The 20,932-nt window shown below is 47.2% G+C and overlaps 1 protein-coding gene across 2 annotated transcripts in view; it reads left to right on the forward strand.

Annotated features, from left to right (window-relative positions):
• Positions 1-11,139: 11,139 nt before the first annotated feature.
• Positions 11,140-20,932, forward strand: part of Lamb3 (laminin subunit beta 3) — a 43,554-nt gene continuing 33,761 nt past the window's right edge. The window contains exons 1-3 of one of the 2 annotated variants that reach the window (XM_031339541.1): positions 11,140-11,272; positions 12,574-12,667; positions 13,509-13,663. In XM_031339541.1, coding sequence (XP_031195401.1) covers positions 12,637-12,667; positions 13,509-13,663 — 186 coding nt within the window. In that variant the 5' untranslated portion in view covers positions 11,140-11,272; positions 12,574-12,636. The remainder of the gene's footprint in view (positions 11,273-12,573; positions 12,668-13,508; positions 13,664-20,932) is intronic. The other variant, XM_031339537.1, reaches the window with a different exon arrangement.

The following is a 20,932-nucleotide window of genomic DNA, read 5'->3' on the forward strand; positions in this document are numbered from 1 at the left end:
TTGGATAGCACTTGGTGTGCTCTTCCCTGGGGAAGGCTGCTTCTCTTCAGCTTTCCTTAGCTGCCTATAGTTCTCTGTCTAGGGCCGAGGCCTCATGAGTTTTCTCCTGTGCGCATTTTCAGGTTTATTTGTGTTATCCTTGTTCAGGTCATATCTAGGCAGCCATTTTGGTGAGACGTCATGGGTGTCCCTTTCGACATTTCTTTTTGTTTGTTTGTTTTGTTTTTTTTGTTTTTGTTTTTAGAGACAGGGTTTCTCTGTATAGCCCTGGATGTCCTGGAACTCACTCGGTAGATCAGGCTGGCCTCGAACTCAGAAATCTGCCTGCCTCTGCCTCTCAAGGGCTGGGATTAAAGGCATTCGCCACCACTGCCTGGCTACCTTTTGACATTTCTGGGAGACAATCTTACAGCAAACTGCAGACTCCTTTGCCACGTATCATCTTTCTGCCCCTCTTCCACAATGATCCCTGAGCCTTAGGCTAGGGGTAGTCTTTTCTTTCTAACAGGAATAGGAGTCGTGAGTGGGACACATTGGGGTGTATACATTCATGCTGTTCCATTTCCTTCACGTTGTATTTTATTGTTACTTTCATTCTTAAGAGACTGTAGTAAATTTTGTTTGAACACCTGCTGAGCAAAACATTAAGCTGGATACTACTTGGGGACACATTGGCCCTGAGGGTGTTCCTTTCACCCTCGAGACCCTACTCATACAAATGAAAGGGTGAACGCAGTTGAATGTATGAATCCGAGATGTTTACACAAGGACTTCAAGAACAGAACCAGCTTTTGACTGTACAGGAAATTCTGCTGCCTGCGATGAGAAGAATTGAAGAGAAGCCACCACAGATGCAGAAATCAAAGCTAATCTTGGATTAGGACTTTGTCAAGCTCACAGGAGGGTGATATATCTGTGTAGGCAGGTAGCACAGCATGAATCCAGTCTAAATGTGGAGGCAGATAGCAGAAGCAGAAGGAGAGGGGGAACATGAGTCTTAGGCAATGAAAGGCGACTGCCATGTGGACCCTGAAAATCTGGGGACCTTGTGGACTTGAACCTGGAGATGATGGAGTCTGTTCAGGACAAAGTCTACACCAATTACAACTCACTAGTGGGGCAACAGCCAAAACCAACAGCAAGCAACAGGGAAGAGGCAAAGGTCTGTGTCTGTGTGCGTCTGTATTCACGTGTTTAAGAACAGCGCACATTCAAGATGGTGTAACCCACCTTGGTGGCATTGGACTCAAGACAGGCATAGTTGTTAACATGTCTTTATCAGCACACTAATGCCGGGCAGATATCTACCCTCTATGCTATTAAAATCTATCTCCTCTTGAGAACTCAGAGTTGCTGCTATGTTTCATCTGGGCTGCTCTTTACTCTAGTTGGCCATCCCTCAGGGCCATGCTTTCTTGACTCCTAACCCATGGCATCTTTCTCTTCTCTCCACCTTCTTCTCCCCTGCCTCATGGTCTCCTCTGACCTCCAGACCAGGGACACCAAGGCCTATCTCAATTTTGCCCAGGTGTAGGCCGTAGGCATCTTTACTCACCAGTCAAAACTAACTTGGGGCCAGGTCACATAGCTTCACTAGGGTCTATGTGTAGACTTTCTTGTCTCTGGGGCAACCAGGCCTTGGGGGCTGGCACTTTAGCATTACAATACATAACAACAGACCAAGCCTCAACAAGCAGAAACCATACTAGGACATCACTTATCCTGGGTGGAGCATCCACAAGGTGGTAAAAGTCTCCTGGTGATCATGTGAGGCAAAGGGTCCCCTCCCCTTATCATTTTGCCTGCTACTCCGTGTGAAATGCAAATAAAATATTAAGCTGTTGAGATCTCATGTAACTAACTTCCTTAGCATGTTACAGCCTAGCTCCTTGATTTGGGCAATCTGTCGGAGGATGGCAGTGCCTTCCCCAGGATCCAGTCTAGAGGAATGTGGCAATGACCTCATGAAGCACTGGGCTTTCAACAAACTGATATTCAGCTTGAACCCACGGCCTTCATTACCACCGAGTTATACCCTCAGCCCTGTTGTTTCCTATTACCCCAGGGAAATATATAGCTATTTCTTCCTGAAGTTCTTAACCGGAGGAATAGGTTGAATTTATAATGTCAGGAAGCATACATATGCACATCCAGGAGGGTCAGGCTTCCCTCTACTGCTGGCTCAGCTCTTGGTCTTGTACCTGGTATGGCCCATGATAGAAGGGTCCATCCCAGAGGATGCCACCATGATGTTGAGGCATTGGGCCCTCCAGCATGTCTAAGCATCCTAGTTTAGCAGACAGGACATATCCTACAAGAAGGTGAACAGGTCAGGAACAACCTGGAAGTTGGAAATGGGTAAAGATCCTCACCATACGTGAGGTTGATGGGCTCTGAAAAATAAAGAGACAAGAAGCTCAGTACAATTAGAATTTCTGAGAAGCAGCAAACACTCTACTATAAATGTGTCACGTGGTATTTGGGGCTTACGTCTATGGCCAGCACATTCTTCATTTACCTGAGATCCAGGCATCTGGGTTTCCCATGTTTGCTGGCAAAATGAGTTACAGCGAACTTATGGTCTCTCAGTGGAGAGATCACCCACAAAGAGACAGATGTGACAGTGAGGTTATTAACACAAACATACACAGACCACTAACAACATCAGTTGATGGGGGCATGGTTTTCTCAGCAAATAACAGGAAAATTCAGAATCAGGTGGAAGAGTTGCAGGGGAGAGGCAGCGCTGGGTGAAGGCAGTCATAGTTCCCTGAATCTAGAGGCAGAAGGGCTGGCTCCCCTTTAGTCTCCACACAGCAGCAGGTCCTTAGAAGTCTTGCTTCTGACATCCTTCCCTCCCTGTTTCTTTTCTGTACACTCTCATTGGTTCCCATGTTTACCCAGGAAGTGTGTCAAGGGCTCTGCAGACACAATGAGTCTCTCTCAGCCCAGAAACAAAACTTAAGAAGGAACGCTCAGATCTTACAAAATTCACAACCTTCTGGAAAACCCACAGCACCAACTGTGAGCCCTGGGGGCTAAGTGGAAGGGAGTCCTTGCAAAGCAGCAAGTTGGGAGGGGGAGGGGCTCAGCAGAGGTGACTGGTGACTCTCCTCAGATCTGTTGCCCGCAGTAGTTTTTATAAGAACACATAGAGACGTACAAATGGAAATCTTAACATTGATTTTTCCATTTTCTGAGTACATCCACTTTTGCTTGAGTTGGTTTTGTGTACATTGTCCCTACCTCAGCACTTAACAAGGGCCTCATGAGAAGTCCCTAAAGTTATTCGAGCAAACAAAAAGGTAAACAAAAACAAACCAACCTAGAGAATAAAACCAGGCAGAGTCTCAGCAGCCCTGGAAATATGGAGGCTCCAGGAAAAGACAGGTGTCCGCTGCCTCAGACATGCTGGGCAGGAGGGAGTTCAGCCTCAGATCTTACTACAGCAACTTTGATTCAGGCTTTCTCTTTTGATTCTGTCTATATGATCTCTTGAAAACTATAAAACCAAAGCGAACATTTGTCACGTTCACACTTGTTCCTTTGCCTTCTGTGTTTGTAAACATTCCCACCCTTGCCTCTACCCTTTGCCTAGCCCCGACCTGGAAGGCTAGAAGCCAAGACCCTCCTCTCAGCCCTACTCCCAGTGAGCCCTTCCCAGTGGCCTTTCTGGCCCTCTGGTTCAGTCCAGTCTGGAAAGAACGTTGGAGCACATAGATAACAGTTTTGGGGTGAGGGAGAGCAACCCCAGGCAGGCCCTGTTGGCAGGTGACTCACATGGTAATGGTTGTTTCGCTACCTCCGATGACCGTAGATCAGGGCACAGCATCGGAAGGATACAGACCTGGGCTGCTTCTCTTTATTTCACAGGTTCTATGGGGTGGACTCCTTATGGTTGCCACTACAGAAGAAGGCTTCTTGGTGTACCCCACAGTGTCTGATATCACCCAGCTGGTGAATACCAACCTCCTGTAGGGCATGAACCCTACCTTCTTAGTTCTTTTCCTCTTTTTTCTCCTTTCCTTCTACCCTCAGTTTTTTTCTTATTAGTTATTTTATTTATTTCCATTTCAAATGTTGTCCCCCCTTCCTGGTTCCCCTCTGCAAGCTTCTATCCATCCCCCTTCCCTCTGCCTCTAAGAGGGTGCTCCCCACCCACACACCCACTCCTGCCTTACTGCCCTAGCATCCCCCTACATTAGGGAACCAAGCATCCCCTCCCATTGATGCCGGATAAGGCAATCCTCTGCTACATACATAGCTGGAGCCATGGATCTGTCCATGTGCACTCTTTGGTTGGTGGTTTAATCTACTCAGCTATTAAAAACAATGACTTCAACCAGCAGTGGTGGCACACACTTTTAATCCCAGCACTTGGGAGGCAGAGGCAGGCGGATTTCTGAGTTCAAGGCCAGCCTGGTCTACAGAGTGAGTTCCAGGAAGCCAAGGCTACACAGAGAAAGCCTGTCTCGAAAAAACAAAAACCAAAAACAAACAAAACAAAACAAAACAAAACAAAAAAAACCACCAATGACTCATGAAATTTGCAGGCAAATGGATGGAACTAGAAAATATCATCTTGAGTGAAGTAACACAGTCACAAAAGAACACACATGGTATGTACTCATGGTTAAGTGAATATTAGCCACAAAGCTTGGAATACCCATGATACAACTCACAGACTACATGAAGCTCAAGGAGAGGGAAGACCAAAGTGTGGATGCTTTAGTCCTACTTAGAAGGGGGAACAAAATAATTATGGGAGGTAGAGAGAGGGAGGGACCTGGGAGAGAGAGAAGAGGGGGAGGAAAAAAAGGAGGGCAGGATCAGGTGTGGGAGGAGACAGGGGTGGGGTGGGAGCAGGGATAGAGAAGTTCAGAAGGTCAGGGAATTGAAAGGAGGTGTGTAGCAATGGGGGATGGGGAACTGGGGGTAGCCAGTAGAAAGTCCCAGATGCCAGGGAATACTGAACAAAGGGGAGAAAGCACCCTCAGGTTTTAAGCTATTATCCTAAGCCATCAGTCCTGAGAGCAGGGCTTCCTAGTATTGAGGGGGCTTCAGTGTTCCCATGTTTGGCTATACCTCACAGTTCTCTAGGGAGCTATTAAAACTGGCAGTTTCCAGGGACTGGCAGGGTGGGTCAGTGGTTAGGTACACATGCTGCTCTTGCACTCAGGAACTGAGCACTCAGTTCCTCGTTCTCAGAACCCACATTGAGAAACTCATAACTACCTGTAACTCTAGCTCCTGGGGAGCTTGACACCCTCTTCTGGACCTCTCAGATACCTGCACTCACATGTGCACACGAATACAAAATTGAAAATAAAGATAAAATTTAAAAAGCTAAACAACAACAAAATTTCCCATCTTCAAACTGTTGACTTGTGCAGCGAGGTCTGGGTTGGCCCTTGTGTGATATTTTTAGTCCTTCAAGTGACTCCAAGTGGGTAGCCTCCGTAAGAACCAACTCCTTTAGTCCCATGTGATTAAACTAGCCCTTCGAGGGGCTTGGCCAAGGCTGCTCTCTGTGTGCTGGTGAATGAACCCTGGGTCTTGTGCATGCTAAGTACATGTTCTACTGCTGTTCTATGCTCTAGCTCTGAGCTTTTCTGTATTTGAGTAGCAGGGTGGAGTCAGGTCAAGCCTATACATAGACCTGTGTGCAGCCACAGGCACTACAGGAGGTCCTGATTAGGTGCTACATGGTATTGCTTCCAAACAGGCCAGGCATCCCCTGCTCCATCCTCCTTAGACAAAGGGTGCTTACTCCTCCATAGTCACCCTTCAATGCTAGGTTAAACACTAGAAGCTTAAGCTTGTCTCTTGCACGCCTTCACAGATTGTATTAGTATGTACAGTCCTGTGGGCAGTCTTCTATAGTCTCCAGATGCTTGTGTTCTATTCATGCAGCACCACACTGTCCCTTCCTCAGCTATGCAGAACTGCCAATGGGGCAGGGGCTGCCTGATGTCCTCTCAGAGAAGTGCCCAGTTCTGACTTTGGTGGGCCTGGGCCATCGCCAGACACAGTTAGATCTGTGTGGCGAGTCTGTAGTTCACAGGGACAGACTTAGTTCCCAGGAACCTAATTCCCAGAGGTCAATAGCTGAATGGATGGGAGGATGATGGAGAGGCATGACAATGGGCCAGCTATCAGCTGAGGACATTGGAGACATTGAGGAATATGGACATGGCAGGAGTGTAACATCTACTCTAGCTTCTCTGGGAGCCAGATAGCTAGGGGACAGCTTGTGTCAATTCACTCCCCCCAACACCCACCCTAGGCTTCAGGTTTCCTTGTAGTGAATGTTTTACATTGGTGAGTCATTTAGGGAATGTGCAAGCCCCAAGGTTTCACCTCTCTCTGTCTTTTCAGTGCTGGGATTACCAGTATGTCCTATCTTGCCTGACTTTCTTTTTAAAGTATGGGTTCTTGGGATGTAACACAGGCCCTCATCTTTGTATGACAAGCACTTTTCTGACTGAGCCACCTCCCCAATTCCTAAAGATAATTTTTGAATTTCTGAATCCTTACCAGGTGTAGGAGACCTGAAGACCAGAGGATCAGCAAGAACTGAGGGAGGGTTCTTGGGCCACATTGGTATCTGTGTCCCTTGGTAGTGGTTAAAAATGGGAGTGCCTAAACAAACAGTAAAGGTTCCTACCACTGCCCACCAGTTGGACCACATTATCACAAATAGACCTTGCTTTCTTTATCTGAGAAGTAAGGCCAGCCAAGTGCAGTGATAGGTGTTGAATAGGTTAATATATGGAAGAGGCTTTACCACATTGACCCAGGCCCTCTGACAACATGCAGGAAGGTTAACTGTGCTTATTTTAGACTGACTTTCTGACTTCTTCAATACCTTAGGATCTAGCTGGTATGTGGGGCTGTCCTCCAGGCAAACAGATTGGGTAGATGAGGATGCAGAAGAGTGGCCTCAAAGTCTTGCTCTATAACTGTTGGACCTTAGGAGATATTTGTGCTCAGCAATTTACCAGGACCCTGCCAACCCCCCCATTCCCACTCCCCATGTCCTGACCATTGTCTGGATAGCCAGTGTGCAGGGCCACACTAGGGTTAGTCACAGTATAAACTCTCAGAGCCATCACTGGAACCCATCCCGCCTGGTAGACAAGGATTCAGCCATGACTCACCGTACTTCAGTGGTGCCATGCTTAGTCATCAGGTGCCCTGCTCTCTGACAGCCAACGGCTAGAGCCAGAATCACACTCTTGTTCTCTTCTAATCTTTCCCTCCCTTTCTTCACTCTCTTGTGATTGCTCATAGATTGGGTCCTAGATGGTCTCCCTGGCAACCTACATGGTTTGAGCCCAACAGATGGATAATGGGGACATCGACTTCCAATGTCACTCATCAGCATCACTGCCAAGGGAGTCTAATGAGCAGGCAACTGAGATGACACTCTTATCAATACAGTTTCATTTTGGCGATCTGGAGTAGGTGTTTCAAAAAGAGAGCTCCCCACTGTTGCCCTACAATTTAGAAAGTTCATGGGGAAGAACCCATTCTGGAGACCCCAAGTCCAGGCATCCCGGCCTTTGAGGATGCAGAGATGTGAAACAGGCCTGGGAGGTTCAGAAAACAGAGTCAGTTTCATGTCAGCATAAATCTATTCTACCAACACCAAGCTCCTTCCTATGAGGTCTTATGTGCTTGGAGAAAAATAATGAACAAAGTAGACAGGAACCCATGTCTCTTCAGATACAATGCTTCCGTGGTGGGCAATAAGGAAGTCTAGGGTGTGAGGCTATAGCTCAGAGTGCTTGCTTAGCATTTGTGAGAACCTGAACTTGACCCCAGCACCAGATAAACCAGGAATGTTTGTGTGTATCTGTCATCCCAGCACACAGGAAGTGCAGCAGGAAGAACAGATATTCAAGGTCATCCTCAGCTACAAATCAAGTTCAAAGCAGGCTTAGGTTACAGAAGACCTTGAAAAAAATTAGGTAGTTGGTCCGAAGGTGGTGTACACACACACACACACACACACACACACACACACACACACAGGTTTAAAAAAAGCAAACCTTAAAATCCGGTCAACAGCATTGGGCAGGTGAGGTTGGGAGCGACATCAGACAGGGAAGATGGTTGTAATTTTAAATGTTATGGTTGGGGCTGGAGCGATGGCTCAGTGGTTAAGACCACTGACTGCTCTTCCGGAGGTCCTAAGTTCAAATCCCAGCACAACCACATGGTGGCTCACAACCATCCATAAGGAGATCTGATGCTCTCTTTTGGTGTCTGAAGATAGCTACAGTGTACTTACATATAATAATAAATAAATCTTTTTTAAAAAATGTGGTGGTCGGAGTAAGCCTCATTTGGGTCTCAGGATTGGAAGAAAGGCTTGAAAATGATGAGAGACAGTTTGCAGCTGCCCAAGGCACAAGCCTCCCAAGCAGCTGGAGCAGCTGGAGCAGCTGGAGCAGCTGGAGCAGCTGGGACAAAGGTTATAGGTCAGAAGCAGACCTGGCAGTTTAGAGGCCCAGCAAGGAGGCTGTACTACCGAGACAAGAGCAAGGAGGGGGAAGAAATAGGAATGGAGAGGCAATCTGGGGGAGTTCTGACTATAGAGCACGTGCCTGAGTTTTGGTTTTGGCCTTGAGAGGTAGGAAACCGGGCACAGATCTCGCGGACATTCTGCATTTGGCTTTGACTGTGGATCATACTGGAGACCGGTGGGTAGTGTTGGGGGCAGAGTGGCTCAGCCAGAAGGGCAGTTGGGGGTGGGGGTGAAGGTCTGGTTACTTTTGGACGAGGAACCAGCAGAATTTGCTAATAGGTAGCTGCTGGTATGGATGCAAAAACAAAACAACAAAACAAAACACAAACCAGTCAGTCCAGGATAACATCACTTTCCTGAGCAAAAGTTCTAACAGCCTGGTGGTCCAGGTTGGGCAACCATTCTGAAGCAGGAGTTCACGGGTAGGGTCAGAGCAAGACAGGTGCACAGGGGAACTGAGGTGCTCAGGACACACCCCAGCTTCCCTGTAGCCCAAGCGTGACCTTCATGGAGCTGTGGGCTCTGTTTTACACTATTAAACACACTATGGACACACTGGGCTCCTGACCTTCTAAAGCCTGTGGCAGGTGACCTGAATTGTGGGTGAGGGGGCACTTTGGAATGGTTGGTGTCCTGGAAGAGTGGGCTACACTTAGCAGCAGAAACAGCTTCTAGAACATTTCTGTGTGGGAGGCCTTTGCAGAGCAGCTGGTATTTGTCTCCTATGAAGCCAAACCTGGGACCTGCCCCAGCTTGCAAAGGCTGAGATGCCAAATACTTATTTACCTGGGCTTCTGGGCTCAGAAAGGTGTGTGGAGGGGAGAAGGGAGGGAGGGGAGTTTATAAGGCCCAGCCATTCACAGTGAGGCCTATCCCTCTTCCCTTCCCCTCCTCTGGGATCAGGGCTTCCACACCTAAGCTTTTCTGCAGGCTGAGCTAATTATTATTGAGCTCTTTGTCATATCCGTTGGTTAAGGGGGGGGGGTGATTTCTGGGAGTCTAGACTTGGGGAGTGGAAATGAAATTGACCAAGTAGTGGAGGTGGGTTCTCTAAACACAAGCTATCAAAGGTGACCCTTCCCCTAGAACTGATGGGGGTCTCACTGTGCCCTTCAAGGACTGGTGACGCTAACTGTGTGTACTCACCTTGCAGTATTAAACCAGACTCCAGCAGAATGCTGCCCCACCCCACTGCTGGAGCATTGGCTGTGCCTCTAAATGGCCCCTTGTCTGTTTGCTAACAGCAGGATTTCTCCATCTGAGCCTCAGCTACATTTGAAGCTCCGGGTAAGACATATCCAGTTCAGTCCACAGACCCTTCTACTTTTCCCTTAAGAGATCTCGGGCATATCCCTCTATTTAGAGGGAGCCTTGGCACACTGGAATAGGGACATTGCAGAGACCTGCTCATGGCTGGGGATGTATCTCAGTAGTGAAGTGCTGGTCCCGCATGTACAAAGCCCTTGGTTCTGTGTTCAGCACAATATAAACTGTGCATGGTGGTGCATACCTATAATCCTTGCACTTGGGAGGTGGAGGCAGGAGAATCAGAAAATCAAGGTCACTGTTGACTTTTTAGCGGCTTTGAGGCCAGCTTATGGTATGTGAAACCCTATCTTAGAAAAAAGAGAGTCTCCTTCAAATTGTGACTTTGAGGCAAGTATCTTCAGGACTAGGACAGGATCCATGACTTCCCAAGTTTGCTGAGATACCCTCCAACCCAACCTGAAGGGGAAGCACCCTCGACCAGCCTTTCCTTCCTCCTGGTCCTGTTTCTGCACTTAGTGGCTGGAGCTCATGAGACCCCACAAAGGGACTGTGTGCCTGGGCCTGGCTGGTGCCAAGGGAAGTCTGCCTTGGCTTTAGCAGCCTAGCTGTGCCTCAGCCTTCTCCCACCCCTGGTCAGGTCTATTTCCTGGCCCTGCAGGCTGGCATTCCTGCCCAGGAGGGTGGGGCTCAGGAGCAGCTGGGACAGTGACTCACAGGCAGTTACCTGTCCTAGGGCTCCTTGCCAGTAGTGCCAAGGGAGCTTGAGGCTCAGGATGCAGGCTGCTCTGTTCAACTTCTGTGGGAAAGCTGAGCTTTGTCCATTTCCTGAGCTTTTAAGGACACTCCCCATCCCACCCCCCAAAAAAACAACAACAAAACAAAAACAAAACTTCCCTGGAACTTGGGGTTTTCCACATTTTTCCTTTGGGATGAGATGGTGCTTTCCAGGGTTCTGAATATTTGGGTCTTATGCTGTTCATCCCAGTGACTTGCCCAAACTCTAACATAGTCCACTGTACGCTGTGTGTCTCCTGCCTGGCTGGACTTCTGTCCAAGGTAGTCTGGGACTTAAGAGGAAGCTCACACCTACTAGACTTGGGAAGGTGCCAAATTCAGTGCCTGGGCCCTTCCCTGCCCCAGGGACAACCCCCTCCCCTATCTCTGAAACCCCTGCTGCTGTCTATTTCCAGCACCTTCCAGCCCTCCAGACACCTAAGGGCAGGAAGCCTCCAAGACCAACCCACTTGCCTAGTCCTGTCCTGAGGGTGGGGGTGCAGTGACGTCAGATGGGCGTGACAGCTGCCAGATTCCTGAGGCCGCCAGCATTGGGGCTACACCCAGGCAGGGAGTTTCCAGAGGCAAGGCTGTTGTTTAAAACAGTGGAGCCAAGAGAGGGGACCCCCACATTCCCAGGGATCTCTCCGAGAGGGATCTGGAGAAAGGCAGGGGAGCGTAAGAGTTCAGGGTGAGGTAGGTTTTCTGCCTTACCTGTCCTGTGGGGGTTGGATGGAGCAGGTCTGGGACCAAGGCTGATTACAGGGCCCATGTAGCACTCCTCTGGGAGCTCACCTAAGTACACTTGAGTAAACGTCTGGTCTGCAGCTGTTTGAACTGCTTCTCTTGGCTGATAAGCTTCTGGCAACTTAGAAGAAAGCAGCTAAAATCTGGGCTTAGTACAAAGACAAAGTGGGAAGAATGGTCGGGCTCTACTCAGCCTCATTCTCGGTGGGTTTTCAGCTGGGGCAGGAGTGCAGAGAGAACTAGGAAAAGTCAGAGATGCTTTCTGTCTTTGGCCCTCAGTGGTCCTGAGACCTCAGGCTGCACTCCTAGCTTGGGCTCCCGACTGCTCTGGAGGAAGAAGGACTTTGAAGCACTGGGATGTAATAGCAGAAAGGCTGCTGGTTCCCCTCTGCCTGACCACCATCCATCTTTCTTTCTCAGCTGCTTGGGTGTCATTGGGCAGACCAATGTCTTATCCCAGGTGGAGGAAGGGTGGTGTATGCCTCTGAGGTAGGCCTGCCTCCTGCACTGTTTCCATCTGCCTTCCGTGGTTTTGTTCAGAACTGGAGACGTTTTCAGCTGCTCTTACTTTTCTTAAAACTGTCGGGCCCATCTCTCCCCACAGCACCCCATGCTTTCCCTGACAGCACTCCACCTCATCCCAAGGCACCCTACCTGTCTTTTTAAGACCTCTCTTCTTCCCATAGCATTCCTGCAGCCTGGCTTTTCCTAGAATTGTGATCACCACAGCTTCACCTGCACTGTGGTCATGTAATCCTTGAGACCCTGTCAATTCAGGAAAAGACCTGCCTCTAGACTTTCAGCACCTTTGGCTTGGGTGCATTTGGCTTGTACCTAAGCCTGGTTTGAAGCCCTAAGAAGTCCGAGTCTGTCTCTGTCTGTCTGTCTGTCTGTCTGTCTGTCTGCCTATCTCTCTCTCTCCCTCCCTCCCTCCCTCCCCCATCCTCTCTCTCTCTCCCTCTCCCCCCACCCCTCTGCAGAAATAAAGCCTTGGACCTCCCTTTAGCTATCTGCTGCAGTGGGATGTCCTCCCTCCCCCTGCACAGTCCCCATGTTTTGACACATTTCAGAAGAGGAAGCTGATCCTGGGGTTTCCCCAGGGCTCCCTTCTAGGTTCTTGCTATTGGCTACCAATGTGCCCACTGCTCAGAAGTGTCTTTGTGAAGATCCAGGATAAGTACGTGGTCTAGCACAATGAAGAAAGGGTGGAGAGGGGGCTTGACCATCCGGGATGCTTTGCTTTGTTCTAGGTGACCACTCTGAGGACCCAACCACTCTGAGGACCCGACCGCTCTGAGGACCTGCACTGGCCCATGATGCCAGCACTTTTCCTTTTGTGGTTTGGTAAGCATCCCTTTTCTCCTCCCACCTCTCTATGGTTCAGGAGGAAGAGGCTTCTCTGACTCTCTCAGAAGGCTCCCTGGGTCTTCTTGTCCTCACCAGAGGGTGATGTGTGGTTTCCTGAGTCCCCATCTCTCACTCTCAAGCTTTCCCCAGAGCTTCTGTTCTCCTGGAACCCATGGCTGCTTGCTTTCAGGTAATGGCTAGGTCGGTCAGCTGTGCAAAGTAAAATAACATGTACTTTCTCCATGTTCCACCAATGGCTCGTCCGACAGCCTCATCCATGTTGTGGCCTGAGGGCACTACACAGGCACCATAAGTTGACAAAGAGTTTACATGGCCCAGGGTGTGTCTTGATTCTAAAGTCACATGTAAATGATACTGGTCATGTGTTAGGATAGCTGCTGGTTACTGTTACTGACATTTCTCCCCCTTTTCCTTTTACTAAAAATGTAGTTTGAACATTTCATACATGTATACAGTCTCATGTAACCCAGGCTGGCCTTGCATCCTTTATGTAGCTGAGGATAACCTTGAATTCTTGATCCTATTGTCTCTGGATCCTGAATCCTGGGATTGTAGGTGTACATCACCATACTGGTTATGCATTACTGAGGACTTCATGCACTCTTTTAGCTGTGTTACAACCCCTCTTTTAAAGTTTGGGTCATGGGACATGAAACCAACCCCTTTACCTCCCTGAGTCAGGACTGTAGTCATCACATAGACACCCATGAAGAGAGGGTTCAGTTTTGCTGATGTCATCTCCTAAGAAGAGAATATTGGAGTGACCAGCTGGGATTTCATCTTCTGGGCACACTTCAATATTTCCCTGTAATTTCAGCCTTGCCTGGCCTCCTGTGTGCCCAGCAAGCCTGCTCCCGAGGGGCCTGTTATCCACCTGTTGGAGACTTGCTCATTGGAAGGACTCAGCTTCTTCGAGCCTCATCTACCTGTGGACTGACTAAGCCTGAGACTTATTGCACCCAGTATGGACAGGTAGGTCCTCCTTCCAAGGCCTCCAGGACAGGAGGAAGGTGAGACAGAATGGGGATACTGGATAAAGTGTAGAGAGCACAGATCAAGGACCATGCTCTGGGAGAGGGCAGAAGAATTTAAGTCCAAATCCCCACTTCTAAGGAATTTAGAAGTATAAAGAACCTCTTAACCTGAAGGTAAAGTTGGCATCTTTGCAGTCTCTGGGCTTGGCGAATGCTGGCTTCTCCGCTCTTAGCAATGGGAAATGGATACATAACAACTTCTCAGCTATATAGACTCTAATGTGAGCCCTCTGGTAAAGCACAGGAGCTGTGTAGAGTGATCCAAAGTACATCACAATCCCCCTGTTGCTGCTGCCTCTGGGCCAGAGTGAGTAAGGTAACAGGAAAAAACACAATCACATGCTAGAGTAGATTTGTGTCCTTAAGGGGTAGTGTATCTGTCAGCCCTGGTGGTCCATATTCACCAGCTTGGCAAATGAAAAGCATTATGGATTGTTTAATAAATGAAAAAAAATGGGAGAGACTCAACTTTTAATGGGAAAAGAAGCTAAGTAAACCCACATCATACTGCTTTGAGTGCACCAGATAACGTCGCCTGTCAGGTAATCAGCTTGCTCTTTTCTTTCAAGCATCTTTATTTAATAATATACATGCTTGCTATTAGTGTAGATTAATTTTGTAAGTCAGGAGGTTCTTTACGACATTCTATATATTCTGTGATGGTTGTTTCAAAAGTCAACTTGCAACAACCTAGAATCACTGGGGCAAGAGCCTCAAAGGAAGAACTAAGTAGATCACATGGGCCTGTGGGCCTGTCTGCAGGGGACTCTTTTGATTATTAGCTGCTATAGGGAGACAGATCTTATTGTGGGTGGTATCATTCATTCCCTGAGCAAGGCCCTGAACTACATGCGAGCAGAAGAAGCTGGCTGGGTGCTAAGCCAGCCTAGAGGCAGTGTGGAGCTTTCATTACTCTTGGCTCTTGACTGCCTTCAGTCATGTGGTTAGTTGCCTGTGTTTCTGCCTAGTCTTCCCTGACATGATGGATGGTAGCCTGCAACTGAAAGCCAAGCCCTTTCCTGTCCTGCAGTGCTATTTGCTAGGCATTTTATCATAACAACCCAGATAGAAGCAGAACATAGGGATGTATAATATGCTTTGATCTCATTCAATTTCTCTAGCACTTTCTTTTGTATTTTATTTTTTAATATTTCAGATAAGTACATCTTGTATCTCGAGTGTACGTCCTGCTGTCCCTTCCTTCCACACTCCCACACATTTGTTCATGTTTTCCCCCTGGATAATTTCACTTCTGACATAATTTCTTATATACACATGTGGTTGTATATAAAATTTAAGAACCACAAATGAGAGAAAACATCTGATATTGATCTTTTCAAGACTGGCTTAGTTCACCTGATATATCTCTAGTTGCATCCATTTTCCCTCAAATGATGTAATTTCATTCTTTTTTATAGCTAAAAAAGGCCACATTTTCCTTATATATCTCTCTTTGTTGCTGAACACCCAGGTTGGCTCTACAACTTAGCTGCAGTGAACATTGATGGCCAGGTGTCTTAGTTAGGTTTTTATTGCTGTGAACAGACACTGTGACCAAGGCAACTCTTTTAAGAACAATATTTAATTGGGGCTGGCTTACAGGTTCAAAGCTTAAGTCCATTATCATCAAGGCAGGAGCATGGCAGCATCCATGCAGACATGGTACAGGCAGAGCTGAGAGTTCTACATCATTATCTGAAGGCTGCTAGTGGAAGACTGACTTCCAGGCAGCTACGATGAGGGTCTTAACTCCATGCCCACAATGACACATCTACTTCAACAAGGCCACACTCCTAATAGTGCCACTCCCTGGGCCAAGCATATACCAACCATTACACCAGGTGTCTCTAATGGGTTGGTTTAGTGTCCTTTGGGCAAATACCCAGAACTGGTGTGGCTGGGTCTTATGGAGGATGTACATTAGGTCTTTAAGAAGCCTCCATGTTGACTTCTGCAGTACTGGAGACTAGTTTGCATTCCCATCAGCAGGGTGCTAAATGTCTCCCTTTTTTCCATATCCTCACTGGCATTTGTTGTTTGAATTCATCTTTTATTTGAAATTCATTCTTTCCCTTCCAGATCCCACCTATCTCCTCAGCTTCATATTCTCTGTCTCTTTAGAAAAACCTAAAGCCTAGACAAAACAACAACAACAACAACAAAAATCACACAGAAACATAGAGTTGGGTTGGGTTGGCTAGTTACTTCTGAACATAAGGTCTGCCCTGCAGATTGGTCAATAGACCCCCAATGTCAATGTCACATTGTTGAAGAAAATTGATTTTTCCTCTCCCAGCATCTATCAATTGCAAATAACTTCTTGGTTAGGGTGTGATTTTGTGTGCCTTTCCCTTTGCCACACTGGGGTTTTCTCCAGCTTGAACCTGTACAGGTCGTGTGCACACTGCCACAGACCCTGTGAGATCGTTCATATGTGCAGCTTGTATGCATGCTGTCATAGTCCCTGTGACTTCACATGTGCATGAAGTTTGTTGTATCTAGAAAATGCCATATCCTTGAAATTCTTTACCTCACTGGCTCTTATAACTTTTTTTTGCTTCCTCTTCTGCATAGATTCCTGAGCCTTCAGAAGAATGGTGTGGTAGAGGCATCTCATTCAGGCCTAAGTCCTTTATTCTCTGCACATTACGCATTTGTGGGTCTCTATGTTAATTGCCATCTACTTCAGGAAGAAGCTTCTCTGGTGAGGGTGGAGCTATGCAACGCTCTATCAGGAGCATTATCAGGAGTCACTTATTTCTATTTTCTTTAGCAGAATAATAGTTTTTCCCTAAGGCTCATGACCTATCTAGTCTCAGGCTCTTGGTCACTTTAGTGGTGTCCTGTATGGGCTCTATCTCATGGGATGGACCTTAAATCAAATGAAAAACTTGGTTACTCTCATTAACAGTGTGCCCATACTGCACAGGTGGGCATGTCTCACAGGTGGGCTGCTATTGTAGCTCACAAGGCTTGTAGCCTTGTACTTTTCTGCTCTGGTAATGTGTATAGTACATTTATAACTATGAATGTCAGTATGCATGAAGCTTCCAATTGAGCATTGGCTCAATTTCTCAATGTTTGATGGCATAAATTTGTGGTATCGTTGGCAACAGGGTCTTTTTTTAAAAAAAAATTTTAGTTATTTATTTTATGTATGTAAGTACACTGTAGCTATCTTCAGACACATCAGAAGAGGGCATCAGATCTCATTACAGATGGTTGCAAGCCACCATGTGGTTGCTGGAATTTGAACTCAAACCTATGGAAGAGCAGTCAGTGCTCTTAACCGCTGAGCCATCTCTCCAGCCCAAGCAAGAGGGTCTTATAGTCAGGTAGTGAAGGGTAATCAATAGCATTATATTGATTAGTGAGGGGCAGTCTACAGGACCCCTTAAGCCAACAACATAAAAAGATGTAACCCATTCCTGTACTGGGCATTTTATTTGGAAGCATATGATGTCTAGAAAGGACCCTACATCTTAATACAGAGAGATCCATGTTCACTGCTGAACATCTTATAACTGCTAGTGATAAGAACCAGAATTGGAAACAACTTAAGTCCACATCAAATGATGAATAAAGAAAATGTGATACATTTACACAATGAAGTATTACTCATCTATTAAGAAAAAATAAAATGTGAATGTAAATGGATGGAACTAGAAACAATTATACTGAGTGAGGAAACCCAGACCCAGAGCGACAAACAATGCATGTTCTCTTTTATGTGTAGATGTTAGCTTATAAGCTTTAGACAGGTGTGTTTCATTTAGAATATCCACAGAGGTTAGGTAGGTAGTAAGAGATGAAGGGGGAGGAGAGGATCCTCCCAAGGGAGGGTAAATAGAATACAGTGTTAAGGAGAGATAAAGAAGAAAATAGAATAGGAGGATTAAATGAGGAGGGTGAGGGGGCATGTAAAGGAGGGGACATGGGGAGGGATGCCTAACTCTAAAGGCTTTGAAGAACCATGTAGAAATCCACAGCTATAGGAGCTTCCTAAAATATATGCATATATTAAAGAGTTTAATGAGGTTATCTATTAATGGAGGAGATAACACCCCAACTAGACATCAGCATATGTTGTTTATACTCTTAGGAACCATGGTTCTCCTGGGTCAGATGTGATTGGAAGGCATCTTTGATTTGCATTTCTCTGATATCTAAAGGAGACTGATCACCTCTTTGTGTTTATTTGCTATTTATTTTCCAACTTTTGAGAAATGTCTCTTATTAGCCCATCTATTGATATTATTGTTTGAATGTTTGTTGTTTAGTTGAGATCTTGGTATATTATAGCTATCAACCCTCTGTTGGATGTGTAGGTAGCAAAGATTTTTTTCTTCCTCTGTAGGCTAGCTCTTCCTTTAACCATTTCCTTCACTGTACAGAAGCTATTTAATTTAAGGTCATATTTCTTGACTCTTGGCTACAATTCTTTAGGAACTGGAGTCCTATTCAGGAAGTCCTTGATTATGCCCACAGCTCCAAGTGTTTCTCCTTAAGTTTTGGGTCTTAATCAATGTCCTTTGATCCACATGGAGCTGATTTTTGCTATGTGTGAGAAATGGAGATCTGGGTTCATTCTCATACATGTGGACAGCCAGTTAGCTCAGCTCCATTGGCTAAAAGATGCATTCTTTTCTACACTAAAAAAAAAGCATAGTGTTGCCTTGAACATGCAACACTCTGTTCTCAGTCTCCTGAGTATCTGAGTATCTGAGTAGCCATTTTATCAAAATCGACTTTTACAAGAGCGTGGCAGGGAAAGCTTGTCAGGAGTGTCTGCAGCCTCTATGGGAAAAAGGAAAGGGGAAGAGAAGTGTATGATTGCCTTTGACCCTGATGAAGGAGCAAGGGTTTTGGTGGATACATTTTTCCATGCTGCCCTGTCCTCAGGACCTGAAAGAGGGTATTTGAAGTACCCTTGCCTCATTGTCCATCCAGTCCCTGACATTCTTGTGGATATTTTTAATCATAGAAGGAATCAAGTAAGGACTTTGGAGATGTCTGGCGGAGACGGATGCACTGTTTCCATTGTCAGCCACTTGGATATAGGAAGCCTGCTTGACCAGGTTGGGTAACAGACTATTCCCTGTGGGTCAGGCAACAGGGGACCCTGCAGTGCTAAGCTTTCTAGGCGCTAGAGAGAATTCAGATGCCCACCTACAGACCTCCCCCAAATTACGTGCCACTAAACCTAGGCCTGATTTTCAGAGGGGGACTTCTGCCTTCTTCTTGAGACTGACTTGCCTCAGAAGATGGAGCAGAGAGGGAGGGATAAGGACCCCATGGTGGAAGATATCCTCCCACACAGCCTCTGAGAAGAGCCCTTTCCCCACTTGGCCTGGATGTCTGGCTTCTCCCTGGTCTACCCTCTGCCTCTTTCAGCTAGAGCCCCCAGGAACTGGCCTCTTGTCCTGCTTATAAGCAGCCTCCTGAGAGCAAAGTGGGGTGCTTGCAAAAGAGAAGTCTAGACTGTTGCAACCCTTGGGATGGGCAAATATTAGCTATTTTCTGCTGTGAAAGCTAAGACGATTTGGCTCGTTTTTCTTTTTCTATGGGAGAAATAAATCCAGGAAGCCTTTTGCAGAGTAGAGAATGGGACACCTTGTGGGTGATGTAGAGTTCTAAGTCTCCTGCCAGCTGCAGTGTGACCTTGGGCAAGCAATCAGTTTCACTCTTTCACCAGTGTGGGACAGAGTGTTCTGCAGGTCCCTCTTAGCTTCTACATTCTTGGGAATGAGCTGGGGGCAGACAATTCCATCTCTCCTGTGCCTCCTGCCCTCTGCCTTATTTCTCTCTTTTCCTTCTCCCTCCTGTGTTTTTGAAAAACCTGTGATTTTTCAACGATGAAGACACACAACGTACACACAGACACTCTGAAGGTTCAAGAGCCTCCTTCTCAGTCCCATGTTAGGTGCATTGATGGCTCAGAGCCCACTCTTAGCCACACATTGAGTAGACCCAAGCCCTTCTTTCTGGTACAAAGTGTGAAAGGCATCACACCAAGAATCTTATATAAACACGTCAAGTGATTATCATAGCACCTTGTTATTCCCATGAGCTGTGAGAAGGTTTGGACTCCAGATGGGAACAAGGAAATGTTGAGTTTCTTGAGTGGCTATGCAGGGAGGGGTACTAGGCTGTTAACATCTCACCCCCTTCTCTGCTTTCCCTGCATATCCCTGGAGTTGAGGCTTCTCTTCTGTCTGTGTAGGGGTCACACTGGTGGCCTCTTGAGGTGAAATGAGGGCCAGTGTAGAGGGACTTGTGACCTCAGACATCTCTGTCTCCCTTCACCCAACCCCTCCTCAGCTGGACTGGTTGGATGGCAGACAGTTGCAGGCATGCTGGGATTCTGTCCAGTTCCAAAAGTGTCCCTTCCAGCTTCTGGCCTCAAGAGGCAACTCCTCTGCAAGCCAGTCTTAGCCTGTCTGCACGTTCCTTCCCCAGCCCCGTTCTGCCTCCGTGGCTGGCTGGACACTTTGGGCCTCCAGCACTGGCTTCTTTGGATTTCAGCTGCATGTTGCAACCTTTGCAATGGACATTGGACATAGCTGTCTTTGCCCAGTTGCACTCCCCCCCACCACCACTTTGCCTTTCTGGGCTGGCCTGTCTTCCTGACCCATTAGTGGTCTGTCTTTGAGTGTGGGCTATACTCTACCGGAACCGCACTGCAGTTTCCTAGTTCTAGACAGTCTGTCCCATACTTTCCTCCTTCCAGCTCCTGCATCTTCTGGGTTGGCTCATTGTAGAGACATTCCTTCAGTCGTGACGCCCTCCCACTCTGATGCACCTCTGCACTACCCCTGAACCACAGATGAGAGAGAGAAATGGTAGCATCCAGTTCAGGGGACGATTGTGAAGACTGTGGTAGAATGTCCAGAACGAATACAGAGCCTGCAGAGGCCTTATGTTCCTCAGGCCGCTCCTCCTTCCTCCCATCCCCCCTTCCCTCTGCCTCCCTCTTCTTTCCACCTCCTTTCCCTCTTTCTTCCCTTCTTGTCTCCTGGGGGCTGTATCTGCTCAGAGAAACCGCTCTACCCACAGCTCTCCTGGGCTCACCTTCCTTGTCAGGCTACTCACACACCCCATAGGAGCCAAACGTCCCTGCTCCTAATGTCCCTGCTTCCGAAGGACCACTGCTGCCAGTCTGATACCCTCCTCTCTCTCTCTCTCTCTCTCTCTCTCTCTCTCTCTC

This window comes from Mastomys coucha, unplaced genomic scaffold, assembly GCF_008632895.1.
Source record: "Mastomys coucha isolate ucsf_1 unplaced genomic scaffold, UCSF_Mcou_1 pScaffold1, whole genome shotgun sequence".
NCBI classification, from domain to species: Eukaryota; Metazoa; Chordata; class Mammalia; order Rodentia; family Muridae; genus Mastomys; species Mastomys coucha.